Source organism: Callorhinus ursinus, unplaced genomic scaffold (genome assembly GCF_003265705.2).
Source record: "Callorhinus ursinus isolate GAN/ISIS: 27379988/994484 unplaced genomic scaffold, GSC_fseal_2.0 scaffold10, whole genome shotgun sequence".
NCBI classification, from domain to species: Eukaryota; Metazoa; Chordata; class Mammalia; order Carnivora; family Otariidae; genus Callorhinus; species Callorhinus ursinus.
In genome coordinates, this window is record NW_027397072.1 from 79,289,735 (window position 1) to 79,313,357 (window position 23,623).

The window sequence follows — 23,623 nt, forward strand, 5'->3', positions numbered from 1 at the left end:
GAAGGGAATGGTTTTGAGAAATCGTGATACTTTATGATTACATAAGCACTATTATGACAGTCTTCTAGAAGCATCATAAATGATGTTTTTGAACAAGTCAGTGACATGGGAGAATGCCTGATACAATGTTAAACGGAAACAGACAGGATATAAGACTGCATATGGACTGCAATCTTATTTTGGTAAGAATCGTGTGTATTTGGAGAAGACTAGAAGAAACTTCAGTAGAATGTTAACAGTAATTATTTCTTGGTGATAAGATTACTGATAATTAAAAAATGTTTTTCTCTGTAGTTTTCCACATTTTACAAATTTAGCCACAGTAGACATGTGCTTGTCTTATAATCTGTGAAAACAAAAACCTTATTTAAAGAGAATAGAACTTACTGCTACCTAGAAAACACTCTCTTCTCAGGGGTAAGTAGCTATCACTTAGGTAGCTTGGAACATTCATCCTCATTAATCAATCCACCAATTCATTCATTCAATGTTTCTCCCCAGCTGTGCTCTCAGCACTGTGTGGGTCTTGGGAACAAACACTAAGCTGAATAGAAGGTTACCCCTACCTTCAAGGAGCTCACCGTCTCAAGGGAAAACCATATGCGCGTGCGCGTGCATGTGGGTGTCCTAAAATAGGTATCTACATCATTTCTATGTATCTGTTTCCTATCTCCATCTCTACCTCCACCTCCATCTTTAATCACCCACAGTCAAGATTAAGGTCGGTCAAGGCATAGGAGGCCGTGCATGATGGGGAGAGGTCAGGAGAAGTTTCACACAATAGGTGATAACTTCTATTATGTCTTCTCTGGTACATGATGAAAACTTGCTCGATGATGTCCAGGGTCAGGCTGGCTCCCTGAGCTGTGGAGGAAGCACGCACACACTCCCTGGCGGCACACACACCTCTGTTTTCCTTGGCCAGGTTGTCTGCCATCTCCCAGTAGTCATAGCTGTGGAGAATGCTGTTGGTGATGCTGACGTGATTGGCTGCCATCTGGTGGATGCGCTGTGGGATGCTGACGATGGTTGAAGGGGACAGGGCGTTGGCATTGGAGAGGCTCCCCTGAGATCCCACGGAGCTGGTCGGGGAGGGGTTGGGAGACATGGGGGATGGGGTTCCAGTGCTCCTGGAAGGGGAGGGCATAGAAAAACACAAGAGTGGGGAGGTTGGTACCAGCTGAGGTAGAACAGCCCCCCAGGCTACTGTAAGCAAAGTAGCACATGGCCCAGCATCATGCAGCGTCTCATTTATCACCTTTACTTTGGAGAAATGAACTTACTTTCCACTGGCTCCCCATGGAGATGGGGCTTGGGCAGCTTTAGATGAATTCTGCAGGAAAATAAAAATGTTGACAGTGAGTACCATCTGTTTAAGTTTAAAGAGTTGACAGTAACATGTTCTCAGGTGACCGTTGAAAGAAGTAATGGCAGAAACTGCAGATAAAATGAAGACTCACAGAAACTGGATCTGGGAAGTTAAAATTACCAGGCTACTGGTTTCTTTTCTGGAAGCTAGTGGGGGGCAGCTGCATGGCCTGCTGGATTTCATGGTGGGCTAAAATGGAGAACTCAACCCCACAGCCTGGGTTTTCATGCACCAAATTCTATGTACCAAATTAAATCATAATCCTGAGGGTCTGTTGAATCCTAAACCAGCCTAAATTTTTTCAACTAGCTTAATTTTCCTAAAAAGGAAAAAACAGCAGGAGTTCTCCCCCCACCCCCTACCCACCACACCGAGAACATCTTATATTTAAATGTAGGGCATATCTGCAGAAACCACTGACATACATTTAATGCCTGAACATATATGAGACATCAAATTATATTGTTTTGCCTTATGAAGCTTAAAAGTATTTCTCTTAAAGGAAATTGCTGTTGAATTTTTCTAAAAGAACAGATTATAATATATGTCCTTAACAGAGTATTCAAAAACTGATTTATCTGAATATTTTGATTTAGGATGTTATGTTACATGAGCCAGCTGTTTGCATCAGGCATTGAAAAGGAGTCCTGCCTGTGGCAAGGAAAGTTGCTTAATGTACAGACAGATTTCCTTTCTGAAAGCCTGATAATGTGTTCTTGCACATAAGTCTAGGGGACTAGTAAAGTAAAGAATGGTCTTTATGATACTGATGTGAATTTTCGAAAACAGCCTGAGCCTGGTTACCCAGAGACAAGGTGTTTCTTTTGGTTAAAAAGGACTTTAGGAAGTGGTGAGTGATTTTTAGTTCTTAGTGGAGGTGTTACCAAAATGGTAAGAAATGGCCTAACAGGTGGCAATTCTGCAACTGCCTTCAGACTTCTATTACCAGGAAGCCCTGTGACTGTAAAAACATACGTGGGGACCAAGTCTTTTTTTCAGAGGCAGCTCTGTATCGATAAAACACATTCTTTATGGACAAATTATCATTGCCACCTGAAGCTTTCATAATCCCTAAACTTTTTTTTTAAGATTTTCTTTCTTTTTCTTTCTTTCCCTTTCTTTCTTCCTTCCTTCCTTCCTTCCTTCCTTCCTTCCTTCCTTCCTTCCTTCCTTCCTTCCTTCCTTCCTTCCTTTCCTTCCTTTCCTTCCTTCCTTCCTTCCTTCTTTTCTCTTTCCTTTCATTTCTTTCTTTTTCTTTCAAGAGTGAGGGGAGAGGGAGAGAGAGTCCTAAGCAGGCTCCACACCCAGGACAGAGCCCAATGCGGGGCCCAATTCCACGACCCTGAGATAATGACCTGAGCCGAAATCAAGAGTCAGACGCTCAACTGACCGAGCCACCCAGGCTCCCCCATGATCTCTGAACTTTAAGGAGCATTTAAATGGCTTTTAATTAAGGGTAACTACCAATAACCCCTGGAGGGGAAACTGATGTTTAAGTTGTGTTCTTTGTCCATTCTGTACATATTCATAGATGGCATACATACACTAAGAACTTTTTGTATCCCTTAAAAGTTCTGTTGTAACCTCTGTGGCTTACAGAGTTCAGATTCCTTTTTTATTCAAGCATTTTTTTTTTTTATCTCTAATAATGCTCTTCAGTATTAGCTCTTAGATTCTGACATTTTGGAAACGACCTCTCTTGACCTTAGGCCCTCAAAGTAAAGGAACAGGCTTAGTGTCTGTTCTTGTCATTATGACACAGAATGGTCTTTGTGTCAAAACAGTTCTCTCCTCGCCTTAGCACCTGGTTACTCTACATGCGTGACCAGGAAGCAGATGGTATGCTGGACACAGCCCATGGAACCTCCAACATAGCCTGGTCAGCAGAGATGATCTCTAAGAAGTGGAGGTTGGGGATTAAATTAAAGGATCTAAATGATGGTATGTATCTGACAAAGGGTTGGTGAAGGTGGAAATGGCATAAATTTCTTGTTTCTATAGACAAATGGACAGCAAAGAGGCCTAGAAATCCCAAATGCATTATAACTTCATGTCCGCTTCACAAGCACAGCAGAGAAGGCTTTTTTTTTTCCCATTCCCCCAGTGAAAATGATTTCATTTCCTGAGATATGTAGAAGTTAACTTGGCTTCCAATTCTACCCTTATATTTACCCAATGCCATTGTCCTAGTGCCTCTGAGTTCCAATGAACCATTTCTTATCACTTAAATAACACCCTTATTAAAAATTAAATGAGCTCCTGGAGGGAGCTACGAGGAAGTTCTAAGTAGTTACTTCTGAGAGGAAGAAGCTGTAAGCGAACATGAGGAATTTGTTAGCTATAAAGAGGAATTTCCAAGACACTGGAGTGGGTAATTGGATCTTCTTTCTCTTGAGGCCATGAAAGTACTTGGACACGAGGCAGGGGGATAAATTAGACGGGCTGTCAAGGCCATTCTCTGAGCTTTGAACACCATGAGTATGTCATAAAGGGGGTTACTGTTGAGATCAGAGCGTTCCTGTATTCCCCCCCACCACCCCAAAGCCAGGGATTCTACTAGGCTCCTGGAAAATGCCCTTGACCGGGAGACCACTGGATACAAGCAACAATGTTGCCCACTAGTCAGACAATACCTTGAAATAGTCGATAAGTGCTTTTGAATACTTCACAGCGTGGTCCCTTTTGAGTCGAAACATCCGCCAGTACAGGAGAGCCAGGCAGCGGTAACTGCGGCGGAAAGAGAGAAATGGGCCCCGGGAGCATAAGTGTGTCCTCTGCCAGCAAGACGTACGCAAAACTCTTGTTGTTCTAAGACACCCCATATTTATATCACGATTACATACATGAAATATTGCTATACTTACGTTTATGTCTGTGAAGTATCTGACCTTTCTTGTCTTCAAAAGATCTAATTCAAAATTTCAAGGAGTTACTCCGAAAATATATTTACCATTAGATCCTAGCTTTATGGCTTCTTCTTGGGGCTAAGGGACAGGCCATTTTCTTCTTCTGCCACTAGAGGGCAGTCTCTCTCCATGGGAGGAGTGAGGGAGCGCTGGCACACAGCTTTCACCGTGACTGGGTGAATCTCGGGCCAGATCCACCTTCCTTCCTGACGCCCCCCTGGCGCCCCGGACCTCGGCAGTGTCGGCTTTGCTGAAACAATAGCTCTTCACCTGTTCGTATTCCTTTCACTTTGAAACTACCTTACTGGACTGGAAGTAGTTCAAATAAAGTAACAGGTACGAATGTCTTATAAACAATAAGAACTCAATGCTGAGAGTAGTTATCATTATTGTTTTATATTTATTATTTATTATTATAGAATATTAGTATCTTATATAATACGAAGTATTAATCATCATTAATTTGTTAATCCTAGTATGGAACTTTGCATTTGAAAAGAGCACAGAAAGCCTTTCCTGAGACATACCCTCTTTTCCTTGGTGCTTTTTTTTTTTGAAACGAGAGAGGTCATTTTTTTTTTTAAAGATTATTTATTTATTTGAGAGAGAGAGAGAGAGATACCGAGAGAGCACGAGTGGGGAGGACAGGGAGAAGTGGTTCCCTGCTGAGCAAGGAGCCCGATGTGGGGCTCGATCCCAGGACCTGGGGATCATGACCTGAGCCGAAGGCAGCAGCTTAACCGATTGAGCCACTCAGGAGCCCTGGTGCTTTCCAATCATAATTATTTGCTAACTCAGATCTGGTGCCAACAGGCTGGAATGCCAACATACCATGTACAACTTACTAGTCTCTTCTGAGCACATCAAACTGCAGATGATGTAAAACTACCTGAGGACTCTCTCTTTTGTGTATGCTGCTTATTTTTTTTGAGACTTGATTCTCTGTCTGGCAGATCAGGTTCTAGAGTACAGTATGAACCACTAGAGAGCAGAAAATGTTGGATTTCTATAGATAGGTGTCCTGTGATTTGGGAGAATGGGGTGAGGAGATGTAATGGGGAAAATTATTATACCCACATAATCAATATCACTGTAATCATTACAGTTACAGAAAAGATCTATTACATGTTGGTGAACATCTTAAAAGAAGTGCTTCTATTATCACAGTGTAGTGAACTGCTCCTTAGATTGGAGTGTTGAGAACTTCAGCCCATCATCTTGATTTAGTCATACTAATCCCACATGTAAATAGACAAATGGATTATTTTGATTGTGTCTAAAGTGTTAAACACAAGAGAAATGACATTTGGCACAATTCACATTCAAATTATTACAACACAGACCTACCTGATTTTAAAGTCAGGCATGCATGTGCGCCTGCGCGCGCGCGTGCGTGCGCGCGCACACACACACACAGAAACAATTATCCTTGTGTAATGGACCTGTTGATTCTTAATCACTGTTAATTCACATCATGCATGGTATACCAGCAAGAAATGGTGTGGGCTCTCCCTGGTCACCATTAGAACTGCATTTGATTTTACATGTCGGAAGGCACTAGAAAAACATATGCGTTTCAGCACCTGGTTTGCCAATGAACATATATAAGGCTGAGGAAGCTTTTTTAAGCTGGTATCATGCACTCACCATAATGCAGCCAATTGTTTGTCCTCTGGTGTGGCATTGGGGCCTGAATGGGTTTTTAGTCTCATAGCATACCTAGGGGAAAAAAAAAAAGAAAAATCAAAGAAATTAAAAAAAAAAAAAAGCTTTCTTATTAACAATAGAACATCTTTGGGGCACCTGAGTGGCTCAGTCGGTTAAGCGTCTGCCTTCAGCTCAGGTCATGGTCCCAGGGCCCTGGGATCTAGCCCTGCATCAGGTTTCCTGCTCAGCGGAGAGCCTGCTTCTCCCTCTCCCTCTGCCTGCCATTGTGACTATCTGTGCTCTCTCTCTCTCTGTCAAATAAATAAATAAAATCTTAAAAAAAAAACCCAAAACAATAGAACATCTTTTATGATTGAAGTTCTCTTTCCCCAATACTTAGTTTTTCATAGCACTTGCTGTTCTTTCCCGTTTTCTTTCCTTCCTTTCTTCTTCCTTCCTTCCTTCCTTTTTATTTAAGGAGGGAGGGGGGAGGGGGAAAGGGAGAGAGAGAGAGAGAGAGAGAATATCTCAAACAGACTCCCAGCTGAGCACGGAGCCTGACATGGGGCTTGATCTCACGACCCTGAGATCATGACCTGAGCTGAAATCAAGACTTGGATGCCCAACTGAGCCATCCAGGTGCCTCATCTGTTAATTCTTTCTTTTTATTTTTAATTTTTTAAAATTAAAAAATTTATTTTTTTATTAACATATAATGTATTATTTGTTTCAGGGTATTAATTCTTTCTTAAAAGCTAGCTGATGTTTGCCCCATTTTCCCTAAGGATTATACTACTACGACAACTAGAACAAAATGACTTTTATGACTATCTAGCTACTTTCTGCTCCTTAACAATACAAGTTCAAATGCTACAGATGGTTGAGAGTGATACCAGTGCAAGCATTATCCAGGTATATGGTGACACATCCATTTTTACTAATTGGGATTTATGGCTGAGTGGCTGACAAGATGGAGAGAAGTTCAGTCCTTCTAAACCAATCTCCAGGAAAATGTTCTACTCCCCATACTCAGATGAATGCTTGGATTTGCCCCTTTTTCTTACTCTTACTTTGATGGCTGTGTACATGTCCTAGGTTTACGACTAGTGGCTCTTATGAACTTCACTTAATCCCACTTACCTCTCTAAACTAAGGGGACAATGGCCATTCCATTCTCCCAATAATATACCAAGTTACTTGCAGACTTTTTGAGACAGCTTAGACAGTAGTTGAATGGTCAGAAAGTCCTGGGTTCAAATCTGATTCAGCCTCAATTTTCTTATTGATAAAACAAGACTAATACTGCTGATCACATAGCACTGTTGTAAGGATAGTATTGGTAAAGGTCATGGTAAATGCTCAAGAAATGATACTGTTATCATATTAGCTCCACACCATACAGATCTGTAGTGTCTTTGAATATATCTCCATGCACAGTTTTCCTAGTGGGTGCTCTGGGTATTTACAAATGCATATGTGCTTTACTACAATTCACTGGTGTTAACATGTTCCACTCGGAGTGAAGCGTGGAGACTTTATTTCCATTTAGGTCTCTTTACTTTACTTACTTTTAAATAACATTGTCTTGAGTGTCAGCTGGCGGCATAATTTTTGTTTTAATCACTGAATACAGGATTTGTAGAACTCACGAGGAGGGTAGTTTATCACACGAATCCATATCTCTGTTCTGTTGTTCTTCCTTCCTTTCTGATGCTCCAAGATTCCTTCATTTGTCATCTCCTTTCAGTCTTAGGAACTTCCTTTGGCCAATCCTTATAGGTTAAAAACAAATACTTCATTTTTCCTAGTCGGAGAATATTTTTATTTCCTCTTCATTTCTGTATAATGAAGTTTCACTGAATCTAAAATTCACAGTTTGACGGGTTTTTTTCTTTCAGCACTTGAAAAATGTCATGCCACTCTCTTCTTCCCTCCATGGTTTCAGATGAGAAGTCTGCTGTCATATTACCTCCCTGACAGGTAATGTGTCATTTCTCTCCCGCTATCTTCAGAACTTTTTGGTTGTTGTTTTTAGTTTTCAGAAACATAGTTATGACGTGTCTTGGCATGCATTTCTTTGGGTTTATCCTACCTGGGTTTTTCTCAGCTTCTTATACCTGTAGGTTTATGTCTTTTGCCAAACTTGGCAAATTTCAGCCATTACTTCTTCAAATACTCTTGGAGTCCCACTCGCTTCCTCTCCTGAGACTCCAATGATACACATGTTGGATCTTTTGTCACTGTGCTTGAGGCTCTATCCATTTTTTTTTTCAGTCTATTTTCTTTTTGTTGCGCAGATGGGTAAATTCTATTTTCTGTTCTCAACTTCACCGATTCTCTTCTCTGTCATTTTGTTGGGGAAGGTTTTCAGAAAGCTGTGACTGTCAGTTGACCTGGACCCTGTGAGCTGGGCCCGGGTGATTAGAGGCTCCTCACCTCCTCCCTTGCCTTGAAATGTGGGTTCCACTTGCCTTTTCTGCTCCCAGAGGCTGCTCCAAGGGCACAGCCTTGATATAGTGATATGGTGTTGAGAACTATCTGCACAGTATACTTGGCTGAACCCAGTTAAGGCCTCCATATAAACTTTAAGATTTGGTGGGCAGGTGCAGGGATCCATTCATCTTGTGGCCACCCAAGTAAGTTCTCTTTGCTTATTAAACCAACCTGGAGTGGTCTGCCCCTTTCCCCCTGTGTCTCCCTACCCCCCATGTACAGGGAGTTGGTTTCAGATTACACCTGGGAAGCTCCTGACAGGGTTATGCACCAACACAGCTCCACTTTACTATTGAGCCCCCATCCAGTGATATTTTTGTTTCTGTTATATTTTTCATTTCTGTAATTTATTTTGTTCTTTTTAAAAAATAACATATTTCTTTGCTGAGATTTTTGATTTTTTGTTTCTTTCAAGAGAATTTATCATTGTTTTTTGAAGCATTTTTATGATGGCTGTTTTAAAATCCCTGTCAGATAATTCCAACATCTGATTCATCTTGGTGATTGGTGTCAAATGGTTGTCTTTTCTCATTCCAGTTGTGATTTCTTGTTTCTTGGTATGATAAGTGAGCTTCTAATGTGTCTTGGACATTTGGCTCTTATGTTGGGAGACCCTGGGTCCTATCTAAATATTTTCTTTTAAAAGGAAGTCACCCAGTTTAGTTTTAGCAGGCAGGTCCTGGCCTACTTCTGGGCTGTAGTTCCAATTACAATTTAATTTTCAGAGCCTTTGTGGTGCCATTTTGATTTGTGGTGCTTGCTGTCCCTTGGGGAGAAAGGAATTCTCTTGCCTATGGGGATATAGAGGGAATCCTGAGCTGGACACTTGTGGTGAGATCCCCTTTGCCAGTACTCCCAGCCCCAAGTGTCTCTCGGTGGGGGAGAAGAGTCAAGCCTGGCAGGCAACATACAGATTTAAGTGGTGAATTAATGCTATTTTCTAACTCAGATAAGAAAACTTTCTCTTGTCTTAGTTCTCTGAGTAGTTTAAGGGATTCTACTCAGTCTAAATTATCTAGAAGCTAGTGTTCTCCATCATGCAACGATACTTGCCTTAGTAAACACACCAGCGTCCTAACTCTGGTGCAGGGCAAGTGTAGCATATCAGCACCTCCAAGTGTATTTGACTGGCATCAGACTTTTATTGTGGTGTGGATTTGTTTGCTTATTTGTTTTTCAAAATTTGAATGCCTTAAAGGGGGCCATATACACTCCAGTTCACCATAGGCTGACTTGCTTATTTGTTCATTCAAATATTTATTGAGCATATACTATGTTCTAGGAACTGTTCTTGGGATTAGGGATACATCAATGAACAAATCAGAACCCCTCCCCCCCAATTCCCCGTGTTGGAGGCAGTCGCATTCTAGGACACCTTACTTCTTTGTGCCCATCCAGTGTCACCATTTTCTTACCTACCTGTGGGTATCTGAGTCTGTGCCTTGCTCTGAGGAAGGAATGGGAGAATCTGGGATCTCTTAGAGTAATTTTAAGTATTTTATTATGGTGATTTCATTCTGTCACTGACAAAAATAGCATACCATAAGAAAATAGAATGAGGAAATCACCGATACATTGATGTAGTAGAAATATTTTAATAAGAAAAATGACTGAACAGTGTTGACTTTCAAAACATTCTTAAGAGGTGCTTTTTGAAGATGATGTATTCTCTGATGCTGGGATGACAGTTTCAAAGGCTGGAAACTATTCACTGAAGGAAGGTGGTATAAAATAACAAGTGGTATCTTTGGGCCAAAGCGGTTCGAAAAGGTTATAACCTAAGATGACAAGAAATCTTTCATCTGGAATGATGAGGCATGCTAAAAAATATCTAACCTTAGGTTGCAAAGAATTCCAGAATTAGAAAAGTCTCTTAAAGTTAGTTTTGGGGAAGGATAATTTCACATATGGGTATTAAATATTATCCCAAGCAGTTGAACTAACTAGAGACATAAACTATATGACAAGGTTCTCAGGATCGTTCATGGATGAGAGTCCCTTAAGGGTTCATTAAAAAGACATTAAAGATGTGTCTTTCTGGGGCTCCATGATGGAAGACAAGAGTCTCCCATCCAACTCCATGATGTGCCCCTGTTAGAAACCCTGCTTCTGCTCATGTTACATGTCTCAACCCAGGGGAGGGATGGTGTTCCCATTCAGGTCTAAGACCAAAACAACATCAGCAACCCCTGAGACAGCATATCATAGGAGGGATTTCCTTTCTTAAAATCCCCCCGAATCTTCTTTCCTCTCATCAAATACTCCTGAATCATTTACTGATGGAGTTAGGATTTTTATTATACTAACCTGAATCAGATTTACAAAAAAAAAAAAGAAAAAGGCAGCATAAAGGTGAAATTAGTTCAAAATCTGCCACTTCCCAGCTGGGTGAGGCAGGCATGTCACATCTCACTCAGGCTCAGGGCTCTGCCTCCTTTCTGCAGCAATCAGGGGTTAGAGGAACTCTCCTGCTCACTCACAAAGAGAGCAAAGGAGGCACGGTGTGTGAAAGTGCCTTGCAAAATCTTACATTCCTCTTTGTGAGGATGAACATTAGTTCTTGGTAGCTGACGGTGCAGGCTGGCATTCTTCTCTCTGTATTCAGAGTACTGACATACATTCCTCACCCCCTCCACCTCCCCAACAAGACACGGTGCTTACCTGATGAGCTCTACTGTTTCCGAATACATCGTATAAGGAGATTTTGATTCCATTGGGCCTTGTTCCATTGCATTTCCACACTCAATAAATGACAAAGCTGCTTCAGCATAGTTCAAAGCCTTTCCAAACTTTTCCACCTGATCAACAGAGTTAATACAGTGTCTTCCTTAAGTACAGTTTTTTTTAAACGGCATTGTCACATAGTCTATACACTTTATTTGAGAAACCCGACTGTAAGTTCCAAAATCCTGTGAATGGAGCCGAGAGAAGAAAGAAATAGGATGTTTCCTTCTCTAGTTATTTTTGCAAATTGCTACTGATTCAGGGTAAGTGAGTGAATGGTTACAGACAGAAATGTCCCAAAGCCATACAACAGCTGCTAATCAGAATTGGTCAGAACTACACGGTTGCTCTAATTTCTCTTTCTTTCTAACCCCTAATTGCTGGGCAACTTCCCTCCTTGTCCCTCCATGCTATGCTAAATAAAAAATGACTTGGGGGGATTATCTCAAGTTGTCTAAATGTATGTTAATTTCCCCCCACGTCAGTGAGGATAACCGGGAATCAGCGTCATAGTCTTCGGTTCTCATAAATCTGAACATACACGTAAAGTTCCTACTTCCACATAGTTATTCTCTGTGGTAATTACATATTCTAAATTCAGATTATATAATCTTCCCAGTTTTCACATATTCATTCATCAACCCAAACAGAACTACACAAATACTCTACTAATCTAGGTCTTGCCTCTAAAAACAATTCTCATTCATAATGGATACCGTAGAAAGCACCAATGGAGAGCAAAACTCTCCCTCCTTGGCAAATCAAGGTTTTCAACAGCTTATAACCCTAATAGGCCATAGAGAAATATTTCTTGGCAACGCTTTCAGACTAAGGAGGTCCCTTCACTCAACGAGTATTTTTTACAGCACCCAGTTCTGTGCAGCGCACACTTGATACACAAAAGCTCCTTCCAGGAACCCAGAATATATTTGAGGAGAGAAAACGTGCACCCACAGTCTAGTTCAAAGTGCAAGGCAGTCTGTGATTAACTGACAAAATGCAAAGCCAAGAGTCCAATGCAAAGAGATGGTAGGAAGTGAGGAAGTCAGGGGGTTCAGAGAGGCTGGGGGGACTTCAGGGGGGAGACCTGAAAATGAGAGTAGGAAGGCATGGTATGATTTGGCTGGGTTTGGGGAGGAAGCGGAAGGTGTGAGGAGCTGTGAGCATGTGTGTGAGGCTCTGCGGCTGCAGGGGCCCGCTGGCTGGCATGAGTGAGGTGTGCTCAGGGGCTGGGAGGGCATCAGCCTGGCTGGAGCAGCATGTTGATAGGAAAGGAACAATCTTGGTAAACCCTGGGTGATTCAGGCAGAAAAATTCATTCTGCCTTAACATTTGGTGCCCTTCTCCAATAGTGACCACACATCAGCTTCTTCAAGTGACCAGAACTCTCCATCAGACTGTGGGGTTGTGAGGACAAGAACTGGACCTTCCATTTCCCTCATCTATTTTCTGATAACTCTGCTTATTTCCCCTGCACACCCGTGTACCTAGGCGGAGAGCTTCATACAAATAAATGTTTGATGGCAACATTACTGGGAGAAGGGTATGCTTCTGGTTTCAGCATCTTCAGCACTGGAATAATACCCTAAAGGGCATCTGAAATGTCCTAATGCCAGTTAGGAATGCTGGAGGGGAACAGAACTGGAATTACTAGGTAGGAAGGAGTCTCTTTGGAGGAGACCCTAAGATGGAACAACCATGTGATCTCTCAGAAAAAAACAGAAGTTTTCTATTTCTTGCCTGGAAGAGTCAAGCTTTCCAAAACAGGAGATTATCCAAGTAAGAAAAGTTATTTTTTTTTTGAAAACATCAAATCATGGTGACTTTAGGGTCTTATGTGCAGCATAATAGTTTCTGTGTTGCACAGTTTCAGAGGAAGTATTAATTTTGGCAGATACATGGGCAGAACAGGAGTCTTTTTGAAAAGGGATTTGATCCTGGGACCAAGCCAAGGGTTGGCCAGGCTAACAAGAAAGAAAAATGCAAACCTAGATTTTTTTTTTTTTAAAGGAACAAAATACTACCACCCACTGACTCCATTGCCTCTAGTTACTATTCAAACCTTAGAACTAAATTGAAATATTCATTTATCCGGGACTTTCTCCCAGTCAGACATTATTGGTTGAAGTCATAATTTATTGGGCTATGAGCACTTGATTATATAAACATTTCTCCATTTAACAGACCCAGCCATCCTTGTAATAGATTTTATAATTACCCCAGCTATATTGCCCCAGTGATGAAGCTGCAGTACAAACATAATTTGGAAGAACATATCTGGAAAGAAAAGGGTCTTACCATTGCATCTGCTTTATGCTTCATCCGTTTAGCTTCTTGCATAAAATAATCTGCACTGCGTGGCCTACAGGAGAGAATATTAAATGTCATTATTGTGTAAGCACAAGATCTTTTGAAAATATTCTTCCCTTTTACTCAAACTTGAATCACAATTTTCAAAGTCTGTTTAATATGGAATCAAGCATTTTTGCATTCTCAAATTACTGCCTATATGTGAAATATCACAATTCCTTTTCTCTTAAATTAGCTATTCAAAACACACTCAATATATGCAGATAGTCTACATTTATAGTGATTTTAACATGGTTCCCCAGTGCCTAATTTGTGAATCAGATTTCTTATTGCATGGTTAAGAAAACAAGTAAAAAAATCTTATTTTACACAATATTTGTATACAACAATCCCTTTTTAATGTAAAGATCATAAATATACCTCATAATAACTGTATGGATATGTATGGGCGAGTATGTTTATGTATTCTTATGAAAGTACCTGTCATTTATATGCATAAATGGCACCTACAGCTGTATGTATCTATATATAATTATTTTAGGGCTTCACAGTGAAACATGAAAAGAGGTAATACTGTATCAATATATTCTAGTTGTAATGGAGTTAATTGTAAAGTGATATCTACCTTGTAACAGTGCAAACGTGGCATATATTCTCCAGAGTTCTGATTAGCTGGCTGGTAAACATTAACAGGAGACATGTGCATTATTAAAGCAATAACCCTGGCCAGCAGTAACTCTGCTGGGGGAGGAAGGTAATTCATACGGAGACTGATCTGAGTGTGTGTAATGACCCCCAAGTTATGCTAAGCTACTCATCAGACAGTACCTTTAAATGCTTAGTCTGATAGATTCTTAAAAACCTGCGTACTCTAGGTACCATCAGCATAAGCTTTTTTACATTATGGGTCTTTATATAATCAATAAACTTGACCTATTCCTGAATATCCAATATAAGCCAGGACTCCCCAAATGAGAGGCAAGATGTAAATAGTGATATTAATCACAGACTGACTCACCTATTGTTATATGCTTATTCTGAACTCTCTTCTTTCAGATTCTAATGGGTGTTTTCCCTTACTGCAATATTAGGTTGTTAGAGCATCCTTTTATCCAAAGAGGTCAAAATGCTTGGAAACACCATGCGTACTATGACTATGACATCGCAATCCCAAAAGTTTATCCTCATTTTAATCAATCAAATAAACAAACCATGATCATAACAAATAATTAGTTTCAAGTACAAATCACGGAGGTGAGAAAAGGACCTTGGTTTTCTTTTACTTCCCCATAAAATATTGTACTACTGTGGTAATGTGCTGAGAATATTTAACTTTTCCAACAAAGAAATAAGGAACATAGTTGCAGATTTTCCCGTCTCTGGCTCATCATCATCCCTCTATCATTCTTCTTGCCACTCAGGCCTGAAACCTTTCCTTCATCTCGGGGGGGGGGGTCTTTGTGGTGGGGGGGCCTGAGGTGTCCTTCATAGGAAGGCCCTGCTCCTACTGGCTCTGTTTCTCTAGTTCATCTCCTAGATGTTCACACTTCTTCCATTTGAATGGGTTTTAGTTGCTTTTCCGTGTGGTTTTCCCTTCCTTGTCCACACATTGACCTTTGAACACATACTGAATACTGGTCTTGGATTTCAATTCTAGCAATTTACATTTTTGTTGCTACTGTCCTTGTTTTTTAATGGCCTTTATGTTTCAGAGCAGTTTTAGGTTTACAGCAAAATTAAATGGAAAGTATAGAGAGTTGTCATATACCTCCTGCCCCTTTCCCACCAGCCTCCCTCCCCTTCCTTATCATCCCCCACCAGAGAGGCATATTTCTTTTTTTTTTTTTTTTGGTTGTTTATCTTTTTTTTAAATTTTTTTATTGTTATGTTAATCACCATATATTACATAATTTGTTTTGGTGTACTGTTCCATGATTCATTGTTTCTTCATAACACCCAGGGCTCCATGCAGAATGTGCCCTCCTCAATACCCATCACCAGGCTAACCCATCCCCCCACCCTCCTCCCCTCCAGAAACCTCAGTTTGTTTTTCAGAGTCCATCATCTCTCCTGGTTCGTCTCCCCCTCTGACTTACTCCCCTTCATTCTTCCTCTCCTGCTATCTTCTTCTTTTTCTTTTTTCTTAAAATATGTTGCATTATTTGTTTCAGAAGTACAGATCTGTGATTCAACAGCCTTACACAATTCACAGCACTCACCATAGCACATATCTTCCCCAATGTCCATCACCCAGCCACCCCATCCCTCCCACCCCCGACCACTCCAGCAACCCTCAGTTTGTTCCTGAGATTAAGAATTCCTCATATCAGTGAGGTCATATGATACATGTCTTTCTCTGATTGACTTATTTCACTCAGCATAACACCCTCCAGTTCCATCCACGTCGTTGCAAATGGCAAGATCTCATTCCTTTTGATGGCTGCATAATATTCCATTGTGTATATATACCACATCTTCTTTATCCATTCATCTGTCGATGGACATCTTGGCTCTTTCCACAGTTTGGCTATTGTGGATATTGCTGCTAAAAACACTGGGGTGCATGTACCCCTTCGGGTCCCTACATTTGTATCTTTGGGGTAAATACCCAGTAGTGCAATTGCTGGATTGAATGGTAGCTCTAATTTCAACTGTTTGAGGAACCTCCATACTGTTTTCCAGAGGGGTTGCACCAGCTTGCATTCCCACCAACAGTGTAGGAGGGTTCCCCTTTCTCCACATCCCCGCCAACATCTGTCGTTCCCTGACTTGTTAATTTTAGCCATTCTGACGGGTGTGAGGTGGTATCTCATTGAGGTTTTGATTTGGATTTCCCTGATGCCGAGCGACGTTGAGCACTTTTTCATATGCCTGTTGGCAATTTGGATGTCTTCTTTGGAAAAATGTCTGTTCATGTCTTCTGCCCATTTCTTGATTGGATTATTTGTTCTTTGGGTGTTGAGTTTGATAAGTTCTTTATAGATTTTGGATACTAGCCCTTTATCTGATATGTCATTTGCAAATATCTTCTCCCATTCTGTCGGTTGTCTTTTGGTTTTGTGGACTGTTTCTTTTGCTGTGCAAAAGCTTTTTATCTTGATGAAATCCCAATAGTTCATTTTTGCCCTGGCTTCCCGTGCCTTTGGTGATGTTTCTAGGAAGAAGTTGCTGCGGCTGAGGTCGAAGAGGTTGCTACCTGTGTTCTCCTTTAGGATTTTGATGGACTCCTGTCTCACGTTTAGGTCTTTCAACCATTTGGAGTCTATTTTTGTGTGTGGTGTAAGGAAATGGTCCAGTTTCATTCTTATGCATGTGGCTGTCCAATTTTCCCAACACCATTTGTTGAAGAGAGTGTCTTTTTTCCACTGGACATTCTTTCCTGCTTTGTCAAAGATAAGTTGACCATAGAGTTGAGGGTCCATTTCTGGGCTCTATATTCTGTTCCATTGATCTATGTGTCTGTTTTTGTGCCAGTACCATACTGTCTTGATGATGACAGCTTTGTAATAGAGCTGGAAGTCCGGAATTATGATGCCGCCAGCTTTGTTTTTCTTTTTCAATATTCCTCTGGCTATTCGGGGTCTCTTCTGGTTCCATACAAATTTTAGGATTATTTGTTCCATTTCTTTGAAAAAAGTGGATGGTATTTTGATGGGGATTGCATTGAATGTGTAGATTGCTCTAGGTAGCATTGACATCTTCACAATGTTGGTTCTTCCAATCCATGAGCATGGAACATTTTTCCATTTCTTTGTGTCTTCTTCAATTTCTTTCATGAGTATTTTATAGTTTTCTGAGTACAGATCCTTTGCCTCTTTGGTTAAATTTATTCCTAGGTATCTAATGGTTTTGGGTGCAATTGTGAATGGGATCGACTCCTTGATTTGTCTCTCTTCTGTCTTGTTGGTGTATAGGAATGCCACTGATTTCTGTGCATTGATTTTATAGCCTGCTACTTGACTGAATTCCTGTATGAGTTCTAGCAGTTTTGGGGTGGAGTCTTTTGGGTTTTCCACATAAAGTATCATATCATCTGCAAAGAGTGAGAGTTTGACTTCCTCTTTGCCTATTTGGATGCCTTTGATTTCTTTTTGTTGTCTGATTGCTGTGGCTAGGACTTCTAATACTATGTTGAATAGCAGTGGTGAGAGTGGACATCCCTGGAGAGGCATATTTCTTACAACTGATGAAACTACACTGGCACGTCATTATCACCCAAAGTCCATAGTTACATTAGGACTCCCACTCTTGGTGTTGTACATTCTGTGGGGTTTAACAAATGTATAATGACCTTTATCCACCATTATAGGTTCATAGAGAATAGTTGCACTGTCCTTAGAATCCTCTCCATTATTTTTTGTTGTCTTTTTGCTGAATGCCCCAGCATAGAAGACCAGACCCTTATCTCCAGGCCAGACCCAGACCTGACTTCTGAGCTTCAGATGAGTTCCCAGAGCCTATCTGCTCAGGAGAGGAGTTCCAGTATCTTCATCCATTCCTCTTCCCTGTAATCAGATGCTGTGACCATATCCTCCTTGTAAATATCCTTCCTTTCCTTAGTGACCACATCCACTACCCAGGCCTAGGCTTTCATTACCTCTCCTGGCCTCTAGTTTCACTCTCCTCCAATCTATCCTGAGCTTGAACCCTCGACCAGTGTTTGTAAAACATGGCTTTCATTACATCAGCATCCTACTCACAGACCTAAAATCAATCCCCAGATCCCAAGGGATCAAATCTCAGTTCAGGCCCCCAAAGAGGGGGGTCCTGACCCCTGGAACTGTACCAGTTACTCATGAAGGCCCTCAACCACAGCCACGGGCGGCTTCCTCACTGTGTCGTTCACATGCCATCTCTGTCTTAGAACTGCTCTGCTCCCCCTTTTCGTCTTACCTGGAACATTCTGCTCACTGCGTGCACATTCACTGAGTGCCTTCTATGAGTTAACCTCTCCCCCAAATTCTTACGCCATGAGGTCTTCTTGGTAACTTGGTCCATGCTCATCTCTGTCCTTCCTGGATGCCCCTTCTTGTTTACACTACATTTTTAGGCATTTAATTACCTCGTGAGCTGTAGGGCTATTGCACTTGGGCAGCTCCGTAGCTGGTACATTTTTCAGCAGGGAATATGCTGTGGACATCTTTGATCTTCCCCACCCTATAGTTTTAGGCACATTGGAGAAGGTACATGAATCCCCCATGAATAGCACTGAATTCATTTTGAGCTTAGAAGAGAGTGGTGGCTTCCGATGGGGCGCAGCATCACAGCCAATAAGCCAGAGAACGTCTCCATGGCAACTTGAAATTCTCCACATCATTATCTGCTCCACACTCTAGTATATGAGTTAGGTCAATTTTTTTCTTGCCCGGTTTTGTAGACCTTGTCACTAATAGATCATCATTTCAAATGCATTTCATTTTCATGAAAGAATTCTCCTGGCAATAAGCTATGGCATCTTAGTTTTAACTAGCCTTCTAAGTTACCCTTAGGGATGGTGGCATCTCCTAATTCCTCATATATGTTCCTTCATCAACACTGTTTTCATCTGCAGCCTATGAATGTATTTTTTAGACGTGATATGGAGGCTGAGTCACAAACTCTCACAATAGTGTACGTGGATAAGTAATACATCTGATTTTCTGACTGTATCATAGCAGCTGACACTAACCTGAGATGCTGGAAAAAAATGTACCATCCGGAGGCCATTTACAAACACATTAGTTAGAATTCTCATCTTCGCATGTAATGGAGCGCTCACCACACCGAGTCACTGAACACTGCCTGATGATTGGCTCATTTTCTCCTTTCAGGTGATTTACAGTGCCATGCTCCTAGACCAGAACATTATGGAGGCAGTGGGGCCAACGGGATGCCACCGAACACTGTCCAGCTGTGCAGTGGACGCATGCTCTCATGAAGGCATCACTCTGACGTCAGCGTACAAGTCAGGAGGAAGGTAGAACTGTGGTCACCACTGGGGCACTTACAGACTATAACTTGGCCAAGTACTAAAATAAAATCTAATTATTTCAGTGTTCAAACAGATTTGTGATCTAAGCTTTTTTTTTTTAACATGAAAAGCCTAGAGTTTTTGTTTTTCATTTAGATAATAACATTCCTTGTACTGTTTTTTTTCTCAGTGATGGTATTTTATGATGATACATCAATAAACCTAACAAAAGTTCAATTAAACATCATACATGTAACTAACTGTGTATCTTGGGCTCTTCAGAAATGGGGCTTGCGAGTGATCCTTTTAAAAGCCACGGCTTAGCCATGTATATCTTTTTTGTAAGAGCTCTCTGCAACAAAAAAGAAATCTCAACACTTGATCCAAATAGAATGTTTTCTTTCTTCTCCTCACCCTCCCACTACCCCACCTATAAACACGCAGCCTTAGTTCTGAGCAGCAACAGGGTTTGAACTACCCCAATATTTCTTCTGGCAGAGGAGTATTAAAGCAACCTTGCTTTTTGTTCCGCTCCATGGCTGAGATTGAGTTGAATGGTCTCCCACAGAGCGGCTGGCAGCCTTCTTTCTGTAATTCCTACCTCTGTGAAATGCACCCCCCTCCCCCCCAGCAGAGCCTCCTGTTTTGTGAAAACTGGCAGGGATGGGAGCTCAATGTGTTTGAACAAACAGGTTCCTTGGCACAGCAGAAATCTGGATAATTTTCTTAGGGAAGTTGAAGTCCAAATCAGACAAATAGGCAACTGCATACCAAATGAATTCATCATCCGATATCCTGTCAGCTTGTCATCTGATAAGCCCCATGGGTGTTACTGTGTCCCTCAGCTTTGAAGTACTTTCTTCACAAAGAAGGACGTGTAAGAAGTTAGGTACAGGCACTCCCGCCCTGCTTTCTGAAAGTTTGCGGTATGCCACTTGGCTTTTACGAAAGACCCAGAATGGTTTTTGCTAATCTGAAGAGGATTTTCACGCTTCTGAAAAAAGCCTTACTGTACTAATGTAGGTCTTTCTTCAAGGTGAAGTAGTGCAAGGCGAGCTCTCGGAGAGCTGGGATACTCTTCACTTTACACAATTTTGGCTTACAGATGGTTTCATAGGAACGCTCTACCTTCAGATAGAGGGGGATCCTGCAATTCTTTTTAATCCACTAAAGTGAACACAACTGAGGAGGGCACTTCAGAGGCAGGGACTCTGGTGGGCTGGTGTTGGCTTTATGAGTGCTTCTTAAGGGAAGCAAGTACACTGCATTTAAGCAGCAAGGATTCAAATGCAGTTTTTGTTTCCATTAGCTTGATGCTGGCTGGGGCCCCAAGGTCTCTAGAGCCTGGCTTCTCAGAAGCACAAGTGATCACTCATCGTGTCCCATAACAGGCCATGGGCTCTTCCCCTTGACTGCTTCTTTCCTGGTCATGCACAGAAAATTGTGTTTTCCAGGATGCACAGGCTAAGTGTAGCAGGTTTTTGTCATTCAGTCAAAAGCAATTTTCTATTGAAATGGAAACTCATCACTTTGATTGTTGTTCTTCTCTGCATGTGACATTTAACATAAAATAATTTTACAAAACTCTTAAAATGATCAGAGAACTAAGATTTCAATCAGGGAGGTCTGAAGGTGTTGTCCTTCACTACTCCCCACCTCCCCAAGTCTAGCCTTTTTCTTTCTCTGTCTCTGTTTCAGTTAGAACAAAATAACTTGGCTGAGAGGCTGGGATCTCAAAAGGAGAAAATTCCATATGAAGAACATAAAGGTGTACTAATGGGGGGCGCCTGGGTGGCTCAGTTGGCTGAGTGTCTGCCTTCGGCTCAGGTCATGTTCTCAGGGTCCTGGGATCGAGTCCTGCATCGGGCTCTCTGCTCAGGGGGTAGTCTGCTTCTCCCTCTCCATCTCCCTCTGTGCTCTCTCTCCCTCTCTCAAATGGATAAATAAAATCTTAAAAAAAAGGTGTACTAATGGTCCACCGGGTAAGGTGGGGAAGGGGGAACCATCAGGAGAAGAACAATGGCTATAGCAAGCCCTCCATGGGAGTGCCCTGCCTCAGTGTACTATCACCTCCTCAAGGATTTCAATTGATGAAATCATGCCACAGGAGATCTGACCTTTTATGTACCGGACTCTTCCCATCCTCTATAAAATTAAATCCTTTTAGCTATAGATTGCTGAGCATAATTACATCACAAATGCCAAACCTTCTTCCTTCCCTGCTAGCCACATTTCACACTCCATGGCCTTCAGCGGCACGTGGTTGAGGGAGTCTTTTCTCAATGTCGGGAGGTGTAAGTAGCTGGGCTCCTGTTACTGGTGCCACGGGGACAGATGGACTGTTTGGTGGTTGTGATGAATGTGATGATCGTGACTGACTCTTCCTTGTGAAATATGGGCAGGAGACAGTACATCCTGTCTGCAGTGCTGGCACTCGGGATTCGCTGGCTTCCCAACACAGCAATATGGCTGCTGGGAAAGGAGACTTGATTTCCCAGCCAAGAATTTCACCACTTAGCTCTGCTCAGGACTTCTGTACCAAGGCCTTCATGACACAGTTGTTCTCTCTCAATGTTCCTGGGCCAAGAACTCCCCTGTCACTAATTATCACACAAAGTAATTTGCAGCTCATGGCTTCGCACTAATAAGATCAGTTTCTAGGCTTTGGGTTGAATCAAATGCTGTCACTCATTGACATAAATTCTTACGTTTTTTTTTTTTTTAACAAAAGTTTGGCAATCACATCAGTGTCACCTTAAAACCGTGGCTGTTGAGCATGGCTAAATGTCGAGGAGGAGGTGCAATCACACTGCCACCAATCTGAGACTGCAAATTAGGCAGAACAAGCTGACCTGGATCACATTCTTAAAAATAAGTGTTATTGCGTTTGGTTCCATCTGCGTCCCAAAGACACAAACTGGTGCCTGTTTACTTGGTAAGTAGAACAGGAAAAGGGGCTGAGAAGCCCGTGAATTTAAATTTACCTGCATGTAGATTCCTTATACTCACGGGGGGCGGGGGGAAACTGTAGGCATTACTCTCCTGGGAATGTTACTCTAATTCAGCTGTGTTCATTCAGAGCTTGATATTAAGTGCCCACTGAATTCAGCTGTTGTCTGAATCGCATGTTTATTCAACCATTAACCAGTATTTATAATACAAAAGGATGAGTTTCCTTTTTTTCCTAGAAGCTACATGATGCGGCTTTAAAAATCAAATGACAGTGTGGCATCTGTTTGTTTTTGGATCACTGTAACTGGATTTCTATCAATTCTAAATTACTCCGGGGTGATTTCTCTAGCTCGTTCTTTCTTTCCCACTGGTGGCCTTTCTGGTTGTCTCACTGCTTGTTGACACCTTCAGTGAGGAGAAGTCAAGGAAAGTGACTGGAGCCAGGTCCTCGTCTGTCAATGCGGCTGCTGGGGGGGAAGCTGGTGCAGAACAGAGCGGAGCAGGCGAAGGTGGAAGTTCGGTAGTCCCAAGGCACTTTCCTGGGGAAGCCACCCATGTGCCTCCCTGTGCCCTGAATTAATGACTGAGGGTTCATTAATTGCATATCTTAACTCCAGCCAATGTACCTGGCCCTTAGTAAGTACTTAGCACATACCAACTGGACCTGGGAGACATTCTGTACCAGTTTAGATGACTTCCTAGTCCAGCCATCTCTTAAGGGACACGTATTTTTATTGTTTTAAGGAAGAGACAAAGCCTAGTTTTGCTTTTCAAGCTTCAAGGATCTTCCCAAGACTTTCTTAGTTCAGTGGTTGAGTGGCTGTTCAAGTTGCATGTGTATTTTACTTGTTATGGATTACAAATCAACTGGGACACATAGCAATTGGAACATGACATCTCTCCATATGATGGGTATGTAAGAATGCTTTTTTATTCTATTATATCTATATCCATAAAAAGAGAAACACTTTTATTGTAGCTGTCAGCCAGAAAAATTATACATATTGCTAATGGGAAGAACGAATGATAACAGCTTCTTCGTTGACAGAGATAGTGAAAAAATTATATTAGCAATAGCCCCGGCAGATTGAGAAACATTTCCTCTTGTAAGTAGTCCAAGAAACCGCAGATCGAAGTACAGTCATTTATAGTTGTTGCTGTTTCTGACTTAGCTTTTTGGTCCATATACTAGAAAGCTCCTTGTATGTAAATTTTCCATATGTGTGTTTAATATCATTGTATTAATACATGTGATACCATTGTGTGTGTGTT

At 41.5% G+C, this 23,623-nt stretch overlaps 1 protein-coding gene and 1 long non-coding RNA gene across 4 annotated transcripts in view; one reads left to right on the forward strand and one right to left on the reverse strand.

Annotated features, from left to right (window-relative positions):
* The window catches only part of AFF3 (ALF transcription elongation factor 3), a 568,701-nt gene that overhangs the window by 9,486 nt on the left and 535,592 nt on the right, over window positions 1–23,623 (reverse strand). For all 3 annotated transcript variants that reach the window (XM_025869010.1, XM_073897854.1, XM_073897853.1), the window contains 6 exons: window positions 13,438–13,501; window positions 11,077–11,213; window positions 5,923–5,994; window positions 4,003–4,096; window positions 1,284–1,333; window positions 907–1,130 (listed from right to left, as the gene is read on the reverse strand). In XM_025869010.1, the coding sequence (XP_025724795.1) occupies window positions 907–1,130; window positions 1,284–1,333; window positions 4,003–4,096; window positions 5,923–5,994; window positions 11,077–11,213; window positions 13,438–13,501 (641 nt within the window). The remainder of the gene's footprint in view (window positions 1–906; window positions 1,131–1,283; window positions 1,334–4,002; window positions 4,097–5,922; window positions 5,995–11,076; window positions 11,214–13,437; window positions 13,502–23,623) is intronic.
* LOC141373627 (uncharacterized) lies at window positions 4,062–19,495 on the forward strand. The gene is made up of 4 exons (XR_012379871.1): window positions 4,062–4,156; window positions 4,468–4,611; window positions 7,821–7,902; window positions 19,260–19,495. It is a non-coding gene; the product is annotated as an uncharacterized lncRNA (long non-coding RNA).